The 23983-nt window shown below is 46.1% G+C and overlaps 1 protein-coding gene across 1 annotated transcript; it reads right to left on the minus strand.

Moving 5' to 3' along the window:
• Nucleotides 1-1257: 1257 nt before the first annotated feature.
• Nucleotides 1258-9008, minus strand: LOC134443415 (ribonuclease inhibitor-like). The gene is made up of 8 exons (XM_063193201.1): nt 9000-9008; nt 7487-7704; nt 6519-6692; nt 5334-5507; nt 4666-4842; nt 3788-3961; nt 3216-3389; nt 1258-1264 (listed from the first exon to the last, which is right to left on the minus strand). The coding sequence occupies exons 1-8, from the start codon at nt 9006-9008 to the stop codon at nt 1258-1260; spliced, it is 1107 nt and encodes a 368-aa protein (XP_063049271.1).
• Between the last annotated feature and the right edge of the window lie 14975 nt (nt 9009-23983).

Consider the following 23983-nt stretch of genomic DNA (forward strand, 5'->3'; position numbering starts at 1 on the left):
ACCTTGCATGCTGGCCAACGCCCGGTCGTCAGAGGTCCTGTGCACATAGCGTCTCGGGTCCGCCCAGCAACGTTGTAGTTCGTCCACGTAGGGGGCGGACGGGGGCACAACAAGACCCGCAGGGGTGGCGGGCAGTTGGAAAAACGCACTCCTGGAGGCCGGCTCCGCCGCCGGGACATCAAGCCCCAACTGGGCCAGGGCCATCTTCAGGGCAGGTCTCACCACCGACCCCTGAGCTCTCACAGAGCTCCTCGTGGAGCTACGGCCAGAGACAGGGTCCTCGTCGCCTTCACCACCGGTGCTGGCCGACCGACCGTGCCACGCATCGACCACCGTCAGGCTCTCCGAAGCTCTGGTCGAGATGACATCCTCATCATGGACCGGCTCCATCGGGGACAGCTCCGGCGGGACCGCCGGAAGTGCAGCCTCAGCAGCAGACGCCGCGGTGGCTGACGCCGTTGTAGTCGGAGCCTCAAGCCGCTGCTGGAGCAGGGCCTTGAGTTCCTCCAGCTCGGAGGCCATCTTGTCCATCCGCTGAGCGACCATATCCACCTTGGCGACCTTCACCGGAGCCTGGAGGGAAGGCTCGTGTGTGCGTCGCTTCTGAGGGCCGCCATGCCAGGCAGGCTGCCGCGCTCTCTCCACCCGGGCAATCCTGTCTCTCCGGGTGGGCACACTCAGACACATGCAGTGCGTACAAGCCAGTTCAGTGAGTCCCTGTCGCAGGTGGTCGAGGCCAAGGCAGTCAGGACAGTGCTCGTGCCCGTCCTCGGGGTCGAGCGGGGCACGACAGTCCACACAGATCATGAACATAATTGCAGGAGTAGCCGCCGTAGGGGCGCAGACACCCACAGGCACTTGAAAGGTTGACTTTAGGGGCGAAACCACCCTCTGACGAAGGGAGTCAGTAACTGCCGTAGAGGCGGAAACACCCTCGGTCAGAGACGGCAGTAAAACACAGGAAAACAGTACAAACTACCGTAGAGGCGGAAACACTCTCGGTCAGAGACTGCAGTAAACTCAGGAAATTAGCATAAACTGCCGTAGAGGCGGAAACACCCTCGGTCAGAGACTGCAGTAAAACTCAGGAAATTAGCATAAACTGCCGTAGAGGCGGAAACACCCTCGGTCAGAGACTGCAGTAACACTCAGGAAATTAGCATAAACTGCCGTAGAGGCGGAAACACCCTCGGTCAGAGACTGCAGTAAAACTCAGGAAAGTAACATAAACTGCCGTAGAGGCGGAAACACCCTCGGTCAGAGGCTGCAGTAAAACGCAGGAAAACAGTACACACTGCCGTAGAGGCGCAAACACCCTCGGTCAGAGACTGCCGTAAGACGCAGGAAAATATAGTATAAACTGCCGTGGAGGCGTACACACCCCCGGTCAGAAATACATAGAATGCCCAGTTAAATACCAGTGTGAAATTCTATTTGTCAAGAACAAAAAGCGACACTGAAGGAGTGGAAACACGGTAAGGGGTAGTAGTCAAACTGTCGAGGAGGCGGAAACACCCCTGGACAGCAATAATGAACCAAAACGGAGCGGGAACACTCTCAAGTATCAATAACTACCGTGGGGGAGGAAACACCCCCGGTCAGAAATAATCAGAAACAGTCACTGGCACATAGGCGCAAACACCCTCGGTCAGGAAAATCTTACTCTTCAAAAGTAGGGAGGCGACACTGGGAAGTCGCGGACAACATCCAAAAAAGGGCCAAACTTACGTAATAGGAAGCCGAGGGGCGAAAAACACCCACAGTCCACAATACAGACAACGCGTAACAGTCGAAAGATAACAGCAGTGTAACACAAGAAAGTTATAAACAGAAAGCAGTACTAGCCGAAGCGGCGGAAACGCCACCGGCGTCCGTGGGTAGCCCACGGCGAAATCACCCACGACCAAACAAACCCAGAATACGACTGTTACCGAGCGTGAAAATATAACACAAGGCGTTTCGAACACAAAATACAAACGACCGCTACAGGCTAACAGGCGAATGCACCCACACCAGAGCAGAACGCCGTATACATTAGCTACAATGCTAACAATAGCGAGGCGCCGTCAGGTGTGAACACCTGTGAGACGCGCAGCTGGAAATCCTTCGTAAGGCGAGAGCAAGAAAACGCCCGCAGGCATCAGTACTCACCAATTTCGAAGGTCAAAATTGCATTCACAGTCTAAAGGAGGGCGAATAATACCGCAGCTCCCTGCAAAAACATAAGACTGTTAATCGGAACGCAAACTCTCATCAAACCTGATGTATCGCACGAGAAGATGAAAAGCAAGGACTTCCGGGACACGCATGCCTTAAGTTCCGGGGTAAGATGGAATGCGCATGCGCGTCACCCGGGTCACAAGTGACAATTTTGTTATTAACTCTCGACCTGCATGAGCATGCGATGAATCATTCAGTGCTAAAGCACCGCCTGGCGGTCAGTAGGAACGAAATAGAATGAGATGTCACATCTCAAGAGGCAGTCCCCGTAAATAAATAAATTCAAATTCAAAAAGTGGCATGCCTCATACAAGACTGAAAATCACCCCCTAAACATGGGATAACATAGTGAAAGGATACATTTTCAGATTCCTGACACTCAATACAGTATTTTATAGTTTTAAATAGGTCTCTCTGATGCTCCCTGTTGCCACAGTATGAAAAGACAAGGGATGATATCGGCGAAAATTGAAAAAAATGTGTCTGAGTAAATGTTTGAAGAGCTGCAGGGAGGGCTATACTTAACCAAAATGTTCTCGAAAGGTGTCGGATGAAAGCTCAGAGTCTCCCCTTCGCAACGATACCACACATAACAAAATTAACCATCCCTATATGTCTTAAACAAGGGTCAGTAGAAAGACAGGCACCCATCTTAAAAACCTTTATTTTTGATGGGGGGGTGTTACTTTAACGGCTGATAACCCTAACTTGGCTGTACTTCCAGAAGGGTTATCATACAAAAATGTTAACTTCAGACATGTATCTTTTCAAAAAATATAAGCAACCTTTGCCCCTCTGAGTGGTACCGACATCTCACCTGGCCCGTGGACTATACTCCTAAACATCAAGTCTTGTGACACAAATATTGAAAAAATTAACTTAAAAAGTATATTTAGTAATTCGACTTTCTTTAAATTTACAGTGCAAAAAATAAACCCTGAAATGTTAATCTAATTATAGAATGACCCACATATTGAACACATTACACTACTAACTTGACTTTCTTGAATCTGCAGTGTGGATCCTCCAGTAGAGCACAGAGCTGCTTCACTCCTGAATCTCCTGATATCTTCCCTCTCAGGTCCAGTTCTGTCAGCAGTAAGGGATTTCCACCCAGAACTGCAGTCAGATACACAAGGGCTACATCTGCTGCACCGCTACTCAACAGCCTACAAAAACATAAACAGAAAAGAGAAAAAGATGATGATATCACATTGGTTATAGTACACTATACAGTGCTCCATTCACTTCAATTGAGCTCAGCAACTATTACATGTCTGTAACTGTGTCTAACATTTGTAATTATGACTAACAGACTTGCGAGTTCAATATCAGCATGGTGCCATTGGCAAGGAACTTGTAGCTGCTTTTTAATATCACTCTGCAAGTAGTCAAAACTGCATACTGTGCATATCAACAATCTTATTTTTCTATGACAATAACAGTTATTAGCCACCATCATTCCTTCTATGATCAAAATGTTATGCTGAAATCCAATTTTAGATTTAAAACAGACTGGTTTGCTATTGATTCATTAAACAGTATAACATCATGGACATGTTATTGCCTTAGTCTCTGTAGTTTATAGGTAGGATCCTCTACTAAATCAGTTAGTAATTTCACTTCAGAGTGTCCAGGGTCGTTTCCCCTCAGGTCCAGCTCCTCCAGGTGTGAAGGGTTTGATTTGAGAGCTGTGGCCAGAGCAGCATATCCTTCTCCTGTTACACCACAGTCTGACAAGCTGGGGAGATGAAAAGGTCTATTACCTGATGTTACTCATTTTTATGTTACTTATGCTTAATGTCAGGAAGCAGGGCTGAAAGGAATGGATCATCATTTGAAACCTGCAGTAGTCTACAATGAAAGTGTAATTATTACACACTTTCTTTACTTACCCCAGTGTCTGTAGTTTACAGTCTGGATTCCTGAGGAGAGTAGAGATCTGCTTCACACCAGAGTCTCCTAGTTTATTATTATCCAGATCCATCTGTATCAGACGTGAGGGGTTTGATGTCAGAGCTGAGGTCAGAGCAGCACAGCCCTCTTCTGTTATACTGCAGCTCTTAAGTCTAGAGAGAGAGAGAGAGAGAGAGAGAGAGAGAGAGAGAGAGAGAGAGAGAGAGAGAGAGAGAAAGAGAGAGAGAGAGAGGGGGGGGCAGTGAGTAACACAGAGAAGCACACATGTTCATCACACACAGAGAAGCACACATGTTCATCACACACAGTTTCCGTTTACTATTTCATTAGTTGTTCTACCCTTTCTCTAGCCACAGCCTGGGTTTCTGGGAAGATCAGATATCTGCTAAGCCCCCTTGTCCCCTGGTTTATTACTACCTAGATCTAGCCATAGGTATATTAAAGTTAATATGTTGAAAACTTGGTAGACTAACTTTACATTAACTTTACATTTAACAGTGCCCCCTCCAACTTTAACCCATATCTTACCCCAGTGTCTGTAGTTTACAGCATGGATTCCTGAGTAGAGTAGAGATCTGCTTCACACCAGAGTCTCCTAGTTTATTATTATCCAGATCCAGTTCTATCAGGTGTGATGAGGGGTTTGATGATAGAGCTGAAGCAAGAGCAGTACCGCCCGCTTCTGTTATACTGCAGCTCTTAAGCCTAGAGAGAGAGAGAGAGAGAGAGAGAGAGAGAGAGAGAGAGAGAGAGAGAGAGAGAGAGAGAGAGAGAGAGAGAGAGAGAGACAGACAGACAGACAGACAGACACAGCGACACAAGGACACTGAGTAACACAGAGAAGCACAAATGTTCATCACACACAGTTTCCGTTTACTATTGCATTAGTTGTTCTACCCTTAGTCCAGTGGCTGTAGAACAGTCAGGATTTCTGAAAAGATCAGAGATACGCTTAGCTCCATTGTCTCCTAGTTTATTACTACCCAGAAACATCCTGCCATAGATATATTACAATGAATATGTGCAGAAAATATGTTAGACTAACTTTGCATTAATATATAACAGTGTTTCCTACAACTTTAACACATATCTTAACCCAATAAAGTCAATAAGACTAAATGCTTATTAATCTACAAGCAAAAACAGCTTTGGCTGAGCCCACAGTACTTGTCTACAGTCTTCGTCTCTTTATTTACCCCAGTCTTTGTAGTTTACAATCTGGATTCCTGAGTAGAGTAGAGATCTGCTTCAAACCAGAGTCTCCAATTACATTATCATTCAAATGTAGCTCTTTCAGGTGTGATGGGTTTGATGTCAGAGCAGAAATCAGAGCAGCACAGCCCTCTCCCGTTATACTGCAGTTACCAAGCCTGGAGAGAGAGAGAGAGAGAGGGGGGGGGGGACGGACCCGAGTAACATACAGTACATGTTCATTAGACACAGGCACACAGACACAGACACAGGCACGCACACGCACACACACACCAGGCACGTGTGTTTCCTACAACTTTAACACATATCTTAACCCAATAAAGTCAATAAGACTAAATGCTTTTTAATCTACAATCAAAAACAGCTTTGGATGAGCCCACAGTACTTGTCTACAGTACATGTATCACTCTTTGTCTCTTTACTTACCCCATTCTTTGTAGTTTACAGTCTGGATTCCTGAGTAGAGTAGAGATCTGCTTCACTCCAGAGTCTCCAATTACATTATCATCCAAATGTAGCTCTTTCAGGTGTGATGGGTTTGATGTCAGTGTAGAAATCAGAGCAGCACAGCCCTCTCCCGTTATACTGCAGTTACCAAGCCTGGAGAGAGAGAAAGAGAGAGAGAGAGGGGGGGGGGGAAAGTAACATACAGTACATGTTCATTACACACAAACACACACACAGACGCAGACACAGACAGACAGACAGACAGACACAGACACATACACACAGAAGCAGACAGACAGACAGACAGACAGACACACACACACACACACACACACACACACACACACACACACACCTGTATTGTGTTTGACTATAAAAATCCAAGTGGTTTCCATAGGGATTTTTCTTTTGAACTGGAGGTGCTAATGATTATAATGTATTAATGATAATAATGATAAATTAGTATTGCTGTCCCCCTGCTAAAACTGTGAAATTACTGTTAAGGCAGTGTTACATCTACTGGATGGTATAACTGAATTACTGAGCATACAGTATATGTGCACTGCCTAAGACTGACTCAACTTTTCTAAACCAGAAATGCCCAACTAAGACAAGCAGGTTACGCATCATTACTTGGTGTGACACATGCCATGTGGGACCAATATTTGACATGTGATGTTTGTATTGTATTTCAGTGTAGAACAAACACAAAAGCCGCTTACCTCAGTTTTTCCACTCTGTATTGTGAATCCTCCAGTAGAGCACAGAACTGCTTCACTCCTGAGTCTCCTGGTATCTTCCCTCTCAGGTCCAGCTCTGTCAGCAGTAAGGGGTTTCCACCCAGAACTGAAGTCAGATACACCAGGGCTTCATCTGCTGTATCACTGCCCAACACCCTAGCAGGGGAAGTATACAGAAATACTCACTGTTTTATGTTTTATAGTTAACATTTGCGTGATATAGGCCTAGGTTACAGTCATTGACTATCAGCAAATTATGTCTCTATAATTTAGGCATACTTTGAATAACAAATTGGGTTTCAAAGGCTATGGTATATCACTGTATTTATGTAGTAAGCTGCTCATGCACTATTACATGAATATAGCATTAGAACCTGAGAAAGAGTCAAGATTCAAGAAGTTTATTGCCATGTCAACACAGTTGAGAAGTTGTTGTGGCATATCTCCAACATTAAATACATATCATTCTTTCATACGTTCTTTCTTCTACAGCATGCATCTGCTTTTTTCTTTTATAACTGATTCAGTAGAAATGTATAATAACTGTAGACTTTTCCAAGTTAACATGTTCTTAAACATCCTGTCACTGATTTAGACTGTGCTCCCTTTGCACAGAGACTTTGTTGTCACTTTTCCTGTCAAAAAAAATTATGAGCTGATCAGTTACATAAAACTCATGGCAATGTTGTTATGATGCAGTTGAGCTGAACAGCCTGTCGGTGGACCCATCTGAAAGCTACTACATGCTTCACATGCTGTACAAGGGGAAAATATTCACACCACACACACAGCATTATTAGACATTTTTAAATAATTGGGTGAGAAATATGAGAACTAGTTAAGTGACAATGGCTAACAAAAGATAAAGATTAACTGAGACTTCACCAATGGCAACACTGCTATTCAGGAACCATTATTAAGTACATTAAGTGTGAAATGCTCTTTCTTGCCTCAGACTCTTGAGTTTACAGGCAGGATCCTGCAGTAAATCAGTGAGGAGCTTCAGTTCAGCATGTCGGGGGTCGTTTCCTCTCAGGTCCAGCTCCTCCAGGTGTGAAGGGTTTGATTTGAGAGCTGTGGCCAGAGCAGCATATCCCTTTCCTCTTATGCTGCAGTCTGACAATCTGGAAAGATGACAAACATGTTCATACTGAGCTCCTCTCAAACTCTACTTGTCCCTATAGCCAACTAATATCACTGCAATTCTAACAGAATAGAGAGACAACAAAGGCCTATTGTCTAATGTTGTTTATTATTACCAGCGATTCTAAGAATATTCTTATCATATTATTATTATATATCATACTACCATAGAAACTAGGTCTAAAGTGACAATGAGATTATTCACATGAAATTTGAGATTTAATCTAATTTACCTTCCTGCAGTAAATTACCATTTCCCAAGGCATGCGATAACTACAAGCAGGGGCGCCGCTAGGGGGGGAAAGGTGGTACTGATTCTAATGGCCCGGCCCAACGCAGCACGGCCCTCGGCCCGCGGATGGGATAATAAAATATTAATAATATATTCTTGCTTTTTTCTTCTTTTTTATTTTTTTTTAGAAATGTATAATTACAAAGAAATAGTCATTGGAAATAAGCTTATTAAACACACAACTGTCGATTCCCATAACGTTTTCGTCAGTTCTTTATTATATTGTCATTTACCCTTCCCCCTGAGCTCTTGCGAAATGGTGCGGTCCAATCTGGCGCACGAGGCGTTGAATCGGACAGCATCCGAAAAATGCTGGCAGCAGGTGTACAGAGCGACTGAGGTCTTAGGCGTGGGCTAACCCATAGAATGTTAGTAATATACAATCTATGTGTTAATCACATGATGGTGAGCTGGTGGTGACAGTGAAGGCAGGTTGGCAAAAACTTAAGGAAAGACGGGAGAAAGATGCAGGAGATGCAGGCAACTGGTCACTCAAGAGAGAAGGTATGCTCACTCAATGACATTGCGTTTTCAAACGCTATTAAATGGTAAGAATCCTTGGATTAGCCTCCAAGAGAGCACATTCCCTAGGCCTATTGAAAAACTCACCGCACACAAATGGAAAAAGTGGATGAACGGCCGTGATAAACTATGAGCCTCGTGGGGATTAAGTGAAATCTTTTTTTCTTAAGGCAAATGTGAAAGCAACCGACAGCATCAGTTGAAACTAATGTGCGGGAAATTAACGCAGATAACCTACAGTACATATGAGCTCAAGAATTTACTTTGCTTATTTTAGTATATTAGTATAACATGACGATAGTACAATTTAGTTTGGCAAGTAGGTTTGCAGGTTCTTCAAAAATAATAATGCAGGAGGCAAAGCTTGCAGTAAATGCTGAATGCTAGAAAATATGCAGGAATTTGAAATTAATTTAGAAAATGTTCCACTGAACATTTAAAGGTGCACTGTATAATTTGTAAGTAGTTTATTTCCAGAATTCATTCTACCAATTAGCAAATGTTACCTTTTTCATGAATACTTACCACCAAAATCAAATTCTAATAGCCTATTCATTATGGCAGTAAAAACTGCAACTTTCATACATGGAAAGATCTTCTTCATGGTCTGTCTTTTTGAATTTCTTACTTAACGTACTTTGGTCATAATAATGAATATTAGTTTATTACTTTGTGTTTATTATTTTTATGTTTTTCTTTTTACCATATGTTTTTAATCTTGGTGTTTTAAATGTTTTTTGACTTAAATGTCTTTCTACTTTTCGTTGCTTGTTTTCTCTCCTTTTGCATTTGTTTTTTTGTGAAGCACATTGAGTTGCACCTGTGTATGAAATGCGCTATAAAAATTTGACCTGATGTAACAGGGAGCACTGTCTGTTAAGTAAGGTGTGTCTCTCAGCAGTTCCCATACCCCAATGACGTCATGGGACTCAGGTAGCCGCTCAGTGGCTAATCTGTAATTGGTGGCTATGCCATTGTTTTTATGAAATCAGATGAATTAGACCGGCTCTTTGGAGCCTTCCCGCCGGTATTCGCTGATGTTGCCCTGTGCCTTTGCTACTGGTGCAGCAAGGTATGTGTGATCACAGTTTTGTCTAGATGACTGCAACCAGCTAGAGCTGTGTATTTAAACATATATTGTTCATTCTCAGGAGCCAGAGTTCCCGTGGCGTCTAACCCCAGTCTTGTGGCTTCCCCCCTCTCAGTGTGGTGGAGGTGAGCTTGTAAATATTCTTTGTCACATGCGTAGCTCATGTTAAACATTTGTCCACTAATTGTATGTAACATGTACTGATCCGTGTGTGTGTTCACCTGATTCCAGACACCTCAGAGTACGTCGAGGGTCTCTGTGGGCAGACTGCTTGCGGCAGCTGCTCACCGCTGTTTTGCCCATAGCCAAAATATTTTAGCCTTTCTGTTTGTTTGTTTGATTTTCTTTTACCTGTCCGCCGCTTCCGCTTGTCACATTGCTATTTTACGGGGTTTGGCTGTCACAGTTCTAGGCCTGTTAGGGTGCTCTGTCCCTTTTTGACCTCAAGGGGTCACTGTTGAACACTTACCTGCCTTGTTTGTTTTGGTTTTTGTGACATGTGCTTGATCTTGTGTTTTGGTTTGCCATGTGCTCCATGCCACACCCTTCTTTTGTGTTTCCCTCCATTTTTGTTCCTCACCACCTGTGGTTAATGAGTTTTCGTCATGTGACCAATTAGTTGGTGTATTTAAGTTCTGATTTTCTGTTTGTTGGCCGCTGAGACTTTGTCGACTCCACACGGCCACGGTGAGCGCTTTTGAATTTTTTGACAAACTTCTATGTTCTTGGACTTTGCTGCTCGTAGTTTTTGATGTTTTGATTTTTAAAGTGCTTTTTGGTTGCCAAGCAATTTTTCTAATTTTGGATTTTCTGGTTTTTTCCCTCGGTTTTTGCTGAACTGATTTTTGGACTCTGTGGTGGATCTTCTGAGTTTTTGTGGAATAAACAAGACAACTTTTTGATTTGAACCTCTGCATTTGAGTCTGAACTTTATCTGGACCATAGCACAGTGGTTAGCACTCCAGCCTGCTAAGCCAGCGACCCGGGTTCAATCCCCGAGTCAGATCTAACAATAGGCCTGTAGGCTGCTCTAGTCGGGGCAGGGCCATACAGTAGACTAGTAGTTTGAGTGTGATTATACAGATTTATTCTGTGTGTAGTGGATATCCACACTTATTGTCATTTAATCACTTACATAGCGTAGTGAGCCTATGAGCGTGTGTGTGTGATTGGTGTTTACCATAGGCCCTTGGATTCGTGCACGAGTGGTGAACTATTTTATTCTTGACTAGTAAGCCTGCCCGGCTAGCCTGGCTCGGTGAAAATCTTGTGGCAGCCAGCCCCGTTCTTGAGCATTACTGTTTTTATCTCAGCGGCGCAGGGTTTTTAACTATTGATTTGAATTGTATTAATAAAGAAAAGATTGTTATTCCTTTAAACAAAGGTACGTCTCTTGTCCATTCTATCCGAACCTGTTGTGCCTTATTGGTTGACATCAAAATATACTCTGGGGTGGAAGTCCCCCAGTGGCGTAGTCGTGCAATTACAAGTAGCAGGTTGGTGATTTATTATTTTAGGAAAACTAACATCTAAAGGTCCACCTTACTACAATGACTTTGTAAATATTAATGAAAACATCACATTTGGCAATAGGCAGCACAGTTTAGTTGCAATGTCTAATCTGGCTACCATTGCACACAGCGCACCTTTAAATGCTGTACAGGTACAGTTCCCTTAATTACAATATCATGAAGTAGATTAATATTTTTGTCGCTTGTACCAGAAATTGAAAACTATATACCCTACGTATTTAAAGGGGTTATCCACCCATGCCTGCAGTTCACCTAGAGGGCGCTCTCGAGACAGCTCAGCCGATTCATTAGAATGGAGTCTGCATTCACTCGTTGGTGCCCCTAGAGTGCAGTAACACCGGAAAAGTAGTGAGTAGACACACTGGACACATCTCTTTTGCTGATTCTATCTCTGCACTTGGATATCAGTGCTTGCGACACCCTGTAAGAATGGTGTTGTTACATGTCAACAACCCCGCGACTCTATGGAATGAACATTTAACTCATTGGCTGCCAGCCATTTTCATAAAAGAGTAACTCTGAGTGCCAGAGATTTTTCAGCATTTTGGGTGTTTTTTGGAGGCTCACAGAAAATTGAATTCTGTGTCTAGGTCAACACCATACCTATCAAAACACAGATTAGACTCTCATTTGTCATCAGAAAAAAACAGTGTTTCTCTACCCCTTTCCGTTCTTTCATAATCATCTGTTGAAAATAAGTGGAATTCGCCAAAATGCTCCTTTCTAGCCAAAAAGCTGAGAAAACGCCATTTGAAGTATAACTATAATTTATAATTGCAAACTTTTTTGCCCATACTGACATTGTAATAGCATCTGATAGGTTTGGAGTTGTTAGGACAGAGTCTTCTGTCATCTGTAGCCTGAACAAAAGATCGTTTGTATGATCTTTTCAACCTAATAATGTACTGAAATATAACGGGGGTGGGCTCGAAAACAAGAGTGTTTTGGTTTGTTGCTGGCGCGCACAATGGATCATGACAGCCGGTGCATGCAGAGCCATAGAGCCATACAGCTCTGGGTGCATGTAACTCCGTGAACTCACAGAAATACTGTCTCATCGTCCTCCCTCTGTTTAGCCTGTCGTCCTCTTGTTGGGGAACAAATCACAGCTGGTTTGTTTCTTCCCCCCATACAGTGTGTGTGTGAAGGGGAGGCGGGGAGGCAGGCAGGCAGGCAGGCAGGCAGGCAGGCAGGCAGGCAGTCCAGCTTAGCTTATTACTGCAGCTTCTTTGGCAGAGCGGACAATTTGCAAATTGATGATTACTGTCATCATGTTTCTGCTATAGTGATCTTGTCATATGTTCAATGAATTTTCTTTTGATAAAGTACTGATCACATATCCAACATTTCACAAGCCGATTGGAGTGGTGAAGGCTAGCTGGTCTGAGGCTAAGTGCAATGCTTTCTCATGTGAGCTGAATGCATCTGACCAGACACAAAGGCTACTCTGTTCCAAGAATCTGCAACCCCCTGTCTTTTTTTGATGATACAGTAAGCTGATCATACTATACAGATCCATAAAAAGCAACTGTAGAATGAGTAAAAATAGTTGACTTACCAAGGCTCCTTTATTTAGGCTTAGTTGTAAGTTGTTAGCGATTTCGTGCTAGCTAGCTAGCGTAGCAAACTTTATAGCCAAGCATTCCCAACTGAGGTGACTACACATCACCACCAGTCCCATACTGTTGTATTTTCCTGTTAGATGATCTTTTGTACGCATCATCCTGATATTGTGTAGGCTGATCACATATCCAAAATGAAACGGTTGCCACACAGATCTCTGGTTGAACATGGTGTATTTTGGGCAAGCTAGCTACAATGCCTACTAGCTAGATAGCAAAAGGGGGGAGTTGTAGTTCATGAGAGGAAGTTTTTTTTGTGAGGCTCTGACACAGAACTCAGTAGCCGACCTGTGTTAAAATCAGAGGGCAAGAAAGTATACTACTGTCACAGGTGCTTTACTTTCAATAATTTTGCTATGCTACTTTTGAGATTATAATAGTAAAAATGGATGTTTTTGTCTTGACATTTCCTCTTCCTCTGAGCTAATACCCTACCCTGACTGTTCCTAAGGACACTTCTGCCACCTACAGGATGTAATAGGCGTGACATTTATACACAACATAGGTCAGACCGTCCTCAAGGCGTGGCTGTAAAAAACGCAATTATCGGCGGACGCCGTCAATGGCAGGGGGCGTCACTATTCGAAATGACATCATTCGCCGCCCAAGGCAGCCAATGAGTTAAGTAATTTTGAGGCCCGCAAATAGGTGGAAAGTACAGGCTTATAAGGATGGCTAATTCGATGCCCGGATTAACCATGGCAAACACACTATGTTAGCATCAGCTAACTAGCGCTTTCAGGGGACCTATGAGGGTGAGGTATGTGGCAAAAGTTATCCCTCAGCATAACTAGTTAACACTACGTAACCCCTTTCACACCGGATTACCCCTTTAAAGTTATTTGGAAACATGTCAAGCTTTCACTTCATGCCACTAAATGATTGTGGCTCACAGATAACGACAAATGAAACCAATCACAAAAATATCCACTTGAAACATATTGCATCACAGTCACAACATGCTGAGGTGGGTGTGCGAATGGGTTCTAAGAAATGTGGAGGTACCATGAGACATGGTAGTGAAATCAGCCTCGAAAAATGATATCAGCAAACAAAGGATTTTTAAAGGCCAACTTCCGATAAAACTCAGTTTTACTCACTCCTTTCGAAGATCGGACGGTCACCCCAAGTTAAACTCACTTGCAAGGCTCTCATAGCGGTGCGTCAACTCTCCTGGCTGTGTTTCCCGGTATTTCCCAATTTACATCAATAATGCAGAGAAACGAGCGAATCACGAAAGCCTTTCTGTGTTTCGTCACGTCGAAAGAAGGCGTTGCCCACAAAGGTTTATATCGACCCATTTATCTAAAAACATGTCGAGTAATTTTTTTCTGCTTGTTTTCAAAACAAGCGACGTCTGGTGGCCCGAAACATAGCTTAGCTTAGCTATCAGCTGGTTGCTACTCTCAGGTACACACACAGCACAAAGCCTCATACATAAAGCCTGCTCACTCCGGTTGCTCCGTGCCTGCAGCTCGCCTAGGAGTCGCTGTCGAAAGAGCACAGCCCTGAATGGAGCCTGCACGCCTCCTATAGTGCAGTACCACCCGGGGAAGTGGCGACTCTGTTTCCCATTACATTCTCTCCAAGAACTGGAGGACTGAGCCAATCAGAGACGCGTTTCTTTGAGAGCAGGAGGAGTGAGCCAATCAGAGACGCATTTCCACAAGAAACACGGAACACTCTCTCGTTTCTCCACAAGCCACCTTGCCAGCTTGCAAAAACGTCTTGAAACAAAGCAACCAGAACGTTTTTTAAAACAGGACCAACGCGTAACACATTCAATAACAATTGAGAACACGGCAATATTAATTAAATTACGTTGAGAGGCCATCTTTGAATATATAATCTTTCAGAATGATTTTCAAGCATTTTTAACATTGTATTTGCCATTTTCGAGGAATAATTATATACGTTTAGGGAAAGGGTTATGCCTACCTAAACAATAAATATTTTCAATTATGTTATAGCTTGAATACAAGAATAAAAATGAACATTGTAGATTATGATATACATTGTAAACAACATTCATTGACATATTGCAGTGTTTCCCAAACTAGGGTACGCTTACCCCTGGGGGTACGCGACATCATTGCAAGGGTACGGGAGAAGATTTGGAATTTAAAAGAAAAAAAATGCAGGAAGAAAAAAAAAATCAAATGGCAAAGAATAATGGCAACGTAGGCCTTCTACAAAAAAAGTAATCTAGCAATCAGTCCCAGTACTTTACTATGCACGTAGCCTACACAGTTGTAGGTGAGGAAAAAAACTAATAAATGTGAATGTAGGAAACGCCATGTTCTCATTGCGCGTCTGCTCGCATGATCATAGGAGGGAAAATGCAGGCCTAATCTGACATAACCAACAGGCCTACATTTTTAAAAATGTGCTAGGCCCAGATAAATATGAACACTTCACGACAGTCATCTACATTACGTCAAGTACTATAGGGCTCCTACACCAAGACCTGTTTTTTTCTTTTTTCTAAAGTGGTCCACCTGCTGGCGCGCAAGCACCACATTGTTGTTTGACTTGTGCGCGTGCAGAAGGCAACATTTTCCATCCGAATTGAGATGCGCAAATCGATCACAGATTTTTTTTGTGAAAATGTGTTGGCTGTCATGTTATGGACGTTTGTGCACATTTTCATTGATGGCTTGGTTACGCATTGGTGTGAAAATAGACGCTTTTAAATTCTAAAGGTCATCTAATATTTATGGAGAAAAGAGCATCAAAGCATAACCAGAGATACTGTTGCTAAGAGCTTAACCCAATTCGGCAACCATCATTCACAACTAGCCTATGCCACAACACTCAATGCCAGAGACCATTGTCTTGTCCACACCAAGGGAGTAGCCTAATTTCCATCCTTCATTCCCATCCTACTCTCTTTCGCGCAAATTTGGCTATGGCTGGATAAGAGCACTTGGTGACCGTGGACGTGTCGTCAAATCACTTTCGTTTAACAGGCAAGGAACACTGAACATGAATAAAACCAGAGCAGTCAAGTTGGAAAGCTGTAGGACTAAGTTGGAAAACTACTTCTGTCTCTCCCCTTCCTTCTCTCTTCTTTGCGCGATTGACTGTATTGATTGACAGCTGCGACCTCCGTTCTGCAGGCAACGTTTCATAGATAACAATCTCGTCATCTTTTATATTTATCACAATTAATATAGGCTTAATTTCTGAGCATTATTCAGCAAGCACCCTTCACAACAGGAAATCCATCCTCGTTACATTGAATGCTGATCATCAGCCGTTAATAAAACGCCGGCTGACGGCACGGGAGAACAAAAAAAACTATGCCTACTATGAACATGAAGTGCTCCAAGGAGTGTGTCATGTGAAAAACTTTTGGAAGCACTGACATATTGTATATAATGGATTCAAGGACTGTCATGAGAATGTTGAGAAATAAAGAGGTGTGTGTTAAGAAATTCTCTGCATGTATTATTGAAAATATAAGCTTTCTGTGTTTCTGGTTATACTGAGTTATCTCTCTCTCTCTGTCTTTGAGTTATGTGACATCTGTACCAGAAGGAGACATCTCTCCCAAGGTTGTCCCAGACGAGTTTACCACTTCGCTGAACTATGACCTTGTATGTTTATTCTCCTGGAAGCTATACATCACAGACGGCGCCATTGCCGGAACAAGGGACAGACAGACCATATATGTCTCCCATGTGTAGCATGTAGGAACGAGAGCAGGATAGTTGTTTTTCGTTCTTTTTGTTTTTTTTCCCTATCCTCCTCCTCTTGGGTATGTGCTATCATAAACTCTGATGTGATTGGTCAGCAATTAGGCGCTGGCATCTTCGGGGCACCTGTGGGGTCCTGAGCAGGTAGCTTGTTCTGTGGCTAGCTCAGAAGCTGTGTGGCTGGCGGCGTGTTTGGTGGCGTTTTCCGTGGCAAGGTATGCTTGAAGCCCCTTCTGCTTTTTATCTGTCTTTATTCATCTCGTATATTACTTGGGGTTAATATTACGTTGTTTGGTCAGCCTAGGGAGGGGTATCCAGGAGCGCCTGCCCCAAAACGCTGTAGCATCCGCTGTATTACGGGCTTTCTCATGATCAGGTATGTCAACATTGTGTGATGTAGTGTAGATTTACCTTGCGTGAGTGTTTGATTAGTAATGCCCACTATCTTTCTATGTAGCCTACATTTGCCCGAGTAGCCCGACGTTTACTTGAGAGGTGCAGCTGGTGACCGGGGCCCAGTTGCCCGTGTGTACTCAAGTGTGTACAAGAAGGTATGCTACCGTTTGGTTGCCTCCTACGTATTTTGTATGTGTGTCTATTCAGTGGTGTAATGTCCTGTCCTTTCTCTCTGCTTAGCCAGTGGTGGTCGGGATAGCAGAGTTGGCTACGGAGCCATTCACCTGTAGGCCTATGTGTGTGGCGTGATAGTCACAGGTATGTTAAATAACGCCAGCAACTGTGTTGCATTTTAAACTGTTTATCTTAGTCACTGTGTTTTACTACCTCTGGGGGTATTGGTAATTATCTTTATGGGGCACTATCTAACTTTAAAATAAAGTTATACTGATACTTGAAATTAACTGGTGCTTTTGAAATGTACTGAACTGCCTGTGTACTATTCTTAATGTGCGGTTGTGTGTGTTTTGTTGTTTTCTGTTTAGAACTCTGTGCTGCGCGGCTCAGCTGCTGTTCTCTCTAAACCGAAATTCTATAGAATGTATGAGTGTTGTGTGAATGTGAAGTGTTAACTGCTGCTGCTACATTGTAGCCCAACTGAGGGGTTTTTTGTGTGTTATTTTCTCCCCCCCTCTGTCCTAGTGGCCAGAGGTTATAGCTGACTGAACTAAGGGGTAGACCACAGGCTGAGGGGGGCTATTCCTTTTTTTTGTTTAGTTTGTTTCCTCTTCCCTTGTTAGTCGTTCCCCCCCAAATTCACACTGGATCCGATCCCCTTTAGCTCCCGGTACTAGTCCAGCCCTACTGGCCCCTTATGATCGAGCGTCCAGGAAACGCAGCCTCCTTGTTGAAACAGTCACTTGAGCGTGTAGTAGTAGTGTGTGAGATCTATCTGAGTCTGTGTGTGAGACTCCTGACTGTGTGCCACCTTATGGGTTTATTTGCCCCACTCGTGTGTAACAGGGGTTGCAGTGCTAAATACTTTGGACTATTTGTGTTCTGCCTTAGGGGTCATTTCCCTTCACGTGTGTATTACGAGGCTGGCCCTGACTGTTCCCTCTGTTCGGCCCAGTAGGCTAGCGCCGACCCGGGCATTGTAGGAACCAGTGTGTCTTTGTCTTTGTCCAAACTCTCCCCCATGTATTTGTTTATTTATGTTTAACCTGTTGCAACACTTCTGATAAATATTTAATGTGTATTTAATAAAACCTGTATTTTTATACTTTTCCTAATTACCGTTGTTGTGTGGATTTTTGGGACAGAGTTCCCCTTGCTCTCAAAGTGTGAAATTCAAGGGGTGGCGTAGTCTTTACTGCAGGGGGCGCTACACCTACGAAGTCTATTGTAGGGGGCGCTACAACTTTGGCGTAGTCAGGCAGGACGACTCCTGTGAAGTGTTGCAATAGGGTTCCTTGTTTTGTTTTTTGTTTTTTTGGCGCAGCAGTGTGTGTGTGTTGGTGTGTGTGTGTGGTAGTAGAGAACAGCAGCTGACAAGAAGATGGCGGAACTCCAGGAGCTGCGGGATGAACTGGAGCGACTTCAAGCCGAGAATCAAAGACTCTCAAATGCCAGAGGTGACGATGCCCAGCCTGGGCAGCGCAACCAAATAGTGTACATTCCCAGAGAGAGGCGCTGTCCGAAATTCTCTGGGGCCCCAGTGGGTGGGTCTTTAACAGTTGAGGAATGGGTGGAGGAGGCAGAGAGCTGCATCCGGTCGAGATACATGTCCAATCAAGAAAAAGCCCTGTTTTTGTATGATCACCTTGAGGGCGAAGCCCGAAATGAAATTAAGTATCGACCCACTGCAACTAGAGAAGACCCTGTACAGCTAATCAAAGTGTTGAAAGAGGTTTTTGGTTGTGCTAAATCTTATGTGCTCTGGCAGCAGCGTTTCTTTGATAGGAAGCAAAAAGAAAATGAGTCTTTGTTTGAATTTTCACATGCTCTAATGGAACTTATGGAGAAAGTCAAACTGTCAAAAAATGACTGTATTGCTAATCCTGATTTAGTCTTGAGGGACCAATTCTGTGAAAATGTCCACGACCCCGCTCTGCGAAGAGAGCTTAAGAAGCTGGTGCGGGCTAACGTGGGTTGGACGATCTTGGAGGTCAGGCAGGAAGCCACTAGGTGGGTGGAGGAGGGCCAGGCAGGAAGTGATCATAGCCGTCGTGAGGCTGTGAGGCACAACAGTAAAGCCCAGTACACATCTCAGTGTGAAGTTACGCTCACACAGACCTCTGAATTAGCGGAATTGAAAGGCCTGGTGCTGAAGCAACAATCCCAGATAGAAATGCTGGTGAAACATTTGGGACAACCAAATACTACAACCCCTGCTCCCCAGCCATATCAGGGTGGTCGCTTTAGGCGGACACCAGATGGCCGCCCAATTTGTCTGAAATGTGGACAACCCGGGCACATCGCTCGTTACTGTCAGGCCTCCCGTTCCCTAACTAGTGGGCCCAACCCTCCATCGTCCGTAGATAGTACGTCCTCACCGCCCCCACCTCCGGCTGTCAGCGCCACCAGCATGTCGGGAAACTAGCGCCGCCCAGTGTACAGAGCCATACACTGGGAGGGACTGTATCTGGCTCTCCTTGTTTGCCTTCTCGTAGTCACTTAGTGGGAAAATGTCCAGTGTTAAATGTCAGTATGGGGGGAGTAGCTGTTCCTTGCCTTGTGGATACTGGGTCTATGGTCACCACCATCACAGAGAGTTATTTCCATGAGCATTTTGCACATTTGCAGAAGAAAGAGTGTAATTGGTTAGGCTTGAAGGCAGCAAATGGGCTGGATATACCGTATAGTGGTTATGTGGAAATGGAGATAGTCGTGCTGGGGCAGTGCATTTCGGGGAGGGGGGTGTTGATAGTCAAGGACCCTGAAGATGCCGCGTCTATTCTTCGTAAGACAGCCATACCTGGTATATTAGGGATGAATGTACTTGTAGAGTGTTACCAGGCTCTTTTTGAACAGTTAGGTTCCCAGCTCTTTCAGTCTCCTCTGATTGAATCGGCAGGCCCGGCGGCTCGGCAGGCTCTGAAGCAGTGTGAAAGGATCGAGGCCGTCGTCAACGCCACCAAGCCCTTCAGAGTGAGAGTCCACGGGAAGGCGTCGACATGTCTCAAGGCGGGTACGCTCACCATGGTTCCAGTGTCATGTCCCCAGCTGGAAGCTGTGGATTTCCTGCTGGAGCCACCCAGCTTTGAGGAGGAGCAGTTGCCAGAGGGACTCTTGATGTCACCTACCCTCGTCTGTGCTCGAAAGGGGCTCCTCTACGCGCCAGTAGTGAATGTCGGCGCAGCAGACATATGGCTCCCCCCACGTCGTGTCATTGGAACAGTGCAGGCTGTGACGGCGACGCCTGTCCGAGGCACACCCATCACTGTAGACCCTGCCTGGGAGGAATGTTGCGCTTATGTATCGACTCAAGAGGTGTCCCCACCCGCCAATACCCCTGCCCCTGAGCAAGACTTTGTTGGCTTAACCCAACAGCAGGCTGCCCGAGCCCAATCCCTTCTGGATAAGTACAGCAGTATATTTTCCCAGAGTGATGCAGATCTAGGCTGCACTTCCCTTATTGCCCATGAAGTACCCCTGTTAGACAATGCTCCAGTTCGCCAGCCATACCGCCGCATTCCGCCCTCCCAGTACGAGATGGTGAAGGCGCACATTCAACAGCTTCTAGACAACCAGGTGATTAGAGAAAGTTCCAGCCCCTACTCCTCCCCCATTGTCCTTGTGACCAAAAAAGACGGTAGTCTTAGACTTTGTGTGGATTATCGACAGCTCAATTCTAGGACTCGACGTGATGCCTACCCGCTCCCGAGGATAGAGGAGTCACTGGATGCATTGTCAGGGGCCAAGTGGTTTTCCACATTAGACCTTGCTAGTGGTTACCATCAAGTTCCGGTGGCAGAAAAAGATAAGCATAAGACCGCTTTCTGCACACCATTTGGCCTTTTTGAATTCAATAGGATGGCGTTCGGCCTCTGCAATGCACCCAGTACCTTCCAACGCCTCATGGAGCGCATCTTCGGAGATTGCCGCTACCAATCCGTCCTACTGTACCTGGATGATGTCATCGTTTTCTCGGCCACGGTCGAGCAACATCTTGAACGACTGGAGGAAGTCTTCCGGAGACTGGAGAAGCAGGGCCTGAAGGCTAACCTGGCAAAATGCAAGTTCTTTCAACATGAGGTGAACTACCTGGGGCACGTGGTCTCGGCTGAGGGGGTGTCCACTGATCCATCAAAAATTGAAGCTGTGAAGGAATGGCGGCGTCCAGGTCATCTCGCTGAGCTCCGGTCCTTCCTGGGCTTCGCGAGTTATTACCGCCGGTTCGTCGAGGGGTTCTCCAAGCTTGCAGCCCCCCTACACCAACTGGTGGGGAAGCTCAGCGGGCCTCGACGGAAGGGGAAGACGCCACCCGTTCCTCTAGGCGAGGCATGGGATGAGAGCTGCGAGGAGGCATTTCAGGCCTTGAAGAAGAAACTTACCTCTGCGCCTGTGTTGGCCTATGCTGACTTCCAGAAGCCCTTCATCCTCGAGGTGGACGCTAGTCATGGCGGGCTTGGAGCCGTCTTGTCGCAGGAGCAGGGGGGGAAGATCCGTCCAGTGGCATTCGCTAGCCGCGGGCTTAAGCCCACAGAGAAGAACATGGAAAACTACAGCTCCATGAAGCTGGAGCTTCTCGCATTAAAGTGGGCAGTCACAGAGAAATTCAGAGAGTATCTGCTCGGGAACCACTTTACCATCATAACTGATAACAACCCGCTCAGCCACTTGCAGACGGCCAAGCTGGGTGCACTTGAGCAGCGGTGGGCCTCACAGCTGGCCTCCTTCAATTTCATCATCAAGTACCGCCCGGGCAGGAACCATCAGAATGCTGACAGCCTGTCAAGGCAGTACTTGGAGCGGTTCTCCTTCGGCACAGCAGTACCAGCGCTGGGGGTGTTGGGAGAGAGGTTCCAGGCTGTGGGGGATGGGAGCCATTGCGAGGAAGTGACTGCTTTGCCAGGGCGTACGCCCCAAGACCTGCAGCACCTGCAGGAGGCTGACCCTGTCATCGGGCCAGTCCGTCAGCACCATCAGAGAGGCCGGTGGCCTCGTACTGAAGAACGGAAGATGCTGCCTTGGGCCAGTCGGGTTCTGCTCCGTCAATGGGACCGGCTGGTGAACCGTGAGGGAGTGATGTACCGCCTAGCTCACGTCTCAAGTCACGGCCCTGAAGTACTCCAACTGCTGCTGCCCCAGTGTTTACAGGATGAGGTGTTGCGGAGTGTCCATGATGACCAGGGCCATCAGGGAGTGGAAAGGACCGTTGAACTTCTGCGAGCCCGGTGCTTTTGGCCAAACATGGCGCGAGATGCGGAGAAGTGGTACCTGAAGTGCCAGAGGTGTGTGCTGGGGAAGGCTGTGCTACCGAAAGTGCGGGCCTACTGGGGCACGCTGCAAGCGAGTCGGCCAAATGAGATTTTGGCCATGGACTTCACAACTCTAGACCCCGCCAGCGATGGCAGAGAGAATGTGCTTGTCCTCACCGATGTTTTCACCAAGTATGCTCAGGCCATTCCGACCCAAGATCAGAAAGCAACCACTGTAGCCCGCATCCTAGTGCAGCAGTGGTTCCATAGGTTCGGACCGCCAGCCCGGATTCACTCTGACCAAGGGCGAAATTTCGAAAGCCTGGTGATCAAACAGCTCTGTCAGATGTATGGGATTCAGAAAAGCAGAACACCCCCGTACCACCCACAGGGGAATGGTCAGTGTGAAAGATTCAACAGAACACTACATGGCCTGTTACGCACGTTACCAGTGGCAGAGAAGCGTCGGTGGCCTCAGCACCTTCCCCAGCTCACCTATGCCTACAACACCACCCCCCACCAGACCACTGGCCATTCACCGTATTTTCTGATGTTTGGGCAGCATCCCAGACTGCCAGTAGATTTTCTCCTCGGCAACAACAGCGCGGCTCCTGAGCATGACAACTTGGAAGAGTGGATCCAGAAGCACCAGCAAAGCATAACTATGACCCGGGAGCATGTAAGGCAGCGCGCCGCTGAACAAGCACAAAGGCGGAATCAAGGCCACAACGACCAACTGAATGATGCCGGGTTTCGGGAGGGCCAGCTGGTACTTCTGCGCAATCATCCCCAAGGTCGGAACAAGATTCAAGACCATTGGCATGCAGAAACATTCCAGGTGCTACGTAGCGCAGGCACTGTCTACACTGTGACTCCCGTGGGGGGAGGGCCATGTCGTCAGGTCCATCGAACCGAGCTCAGGGCCGTGCCGGAGGGGTGGCAGCCCGTGACTGAGGGGCGTGACCGCCCTGTGAGGCCAGCCAGTAGAGAATGCAGGGGAAGAAACTCGGACCCGATGGACGTGGATCCATCCGATGGCATGGTGGTGGTGCACAGCGGAGAGAGGCCTCAAGAGAACCCAGTTCCGACTAGAGACCCGGCCCTGGGAACGGGGGAACCCCCGTCTGAAGACCTAGCGGCCCCCGAGGCCATGCCTCCACCTGAGACAGACCAAGAGGAAGCTTTGCTCCCCGGCTCGCTGGAGCCATCCAGAGCCCCGTCTACAGAGGATGTAGCTGATGCGCTGGGGGATGCACCCGTCTGCCTGCGGCGTACGACCAGGGTCACTGCTGGCTGCCATCCCAATCCCCACCGTCTACCCCAGAGCAGTGTCCTAGCCAGTGAATTAGACGGCCCACAAGAGGAGGGCCCTCGGGAAGAAGAGTGAGTTGTGATCGTCGGGCCGCCGATTCAATTGGAGGGGGTGATTGTAGCATGTAGGAACGAGAGCAGGATAGTTGTTTTTCGTTCTTTTTGTTTTTTTTCCCTATCCTCCTCCTCTTGGGTATGTGCTATCATAAACGCTGACGTGATTGGTCTGCAATTAGGCGCTGGCATCTTCGGGGCACCTGTGGGGTCCTGAGCAGGTAGCTTGTTCGGTGGCTAGCGCAGAAGCTGTGTGGCTGGCGGCGTGTTTGGTGGCGTTTTCCGTGGCAAGGTATGCTTGAAGCCCCTTCTGCTTTTTATCTGTCTTTATTCATCTCGTATATTACTTGGGGTTAATATTACG

This window comes from Engraulis encrasicolus, unplaced genomic scaffold, assembly GCF_034702125.1.
Source record: "Engraulis encrasicolus isolate BLACKSEA-1 unplaced genomic scaffold, IST_EnEncr_1.0 scaffold_31_np1212, whole genome shotgun sequence".
NCBI classification, from domain to species: domain Eukaryota; kingdom Metazoa; phylum Chordata; class Actinopteri; order Clupeiformes; family Engraulidae; genus Engraulis; species Engraulis encrasicolus.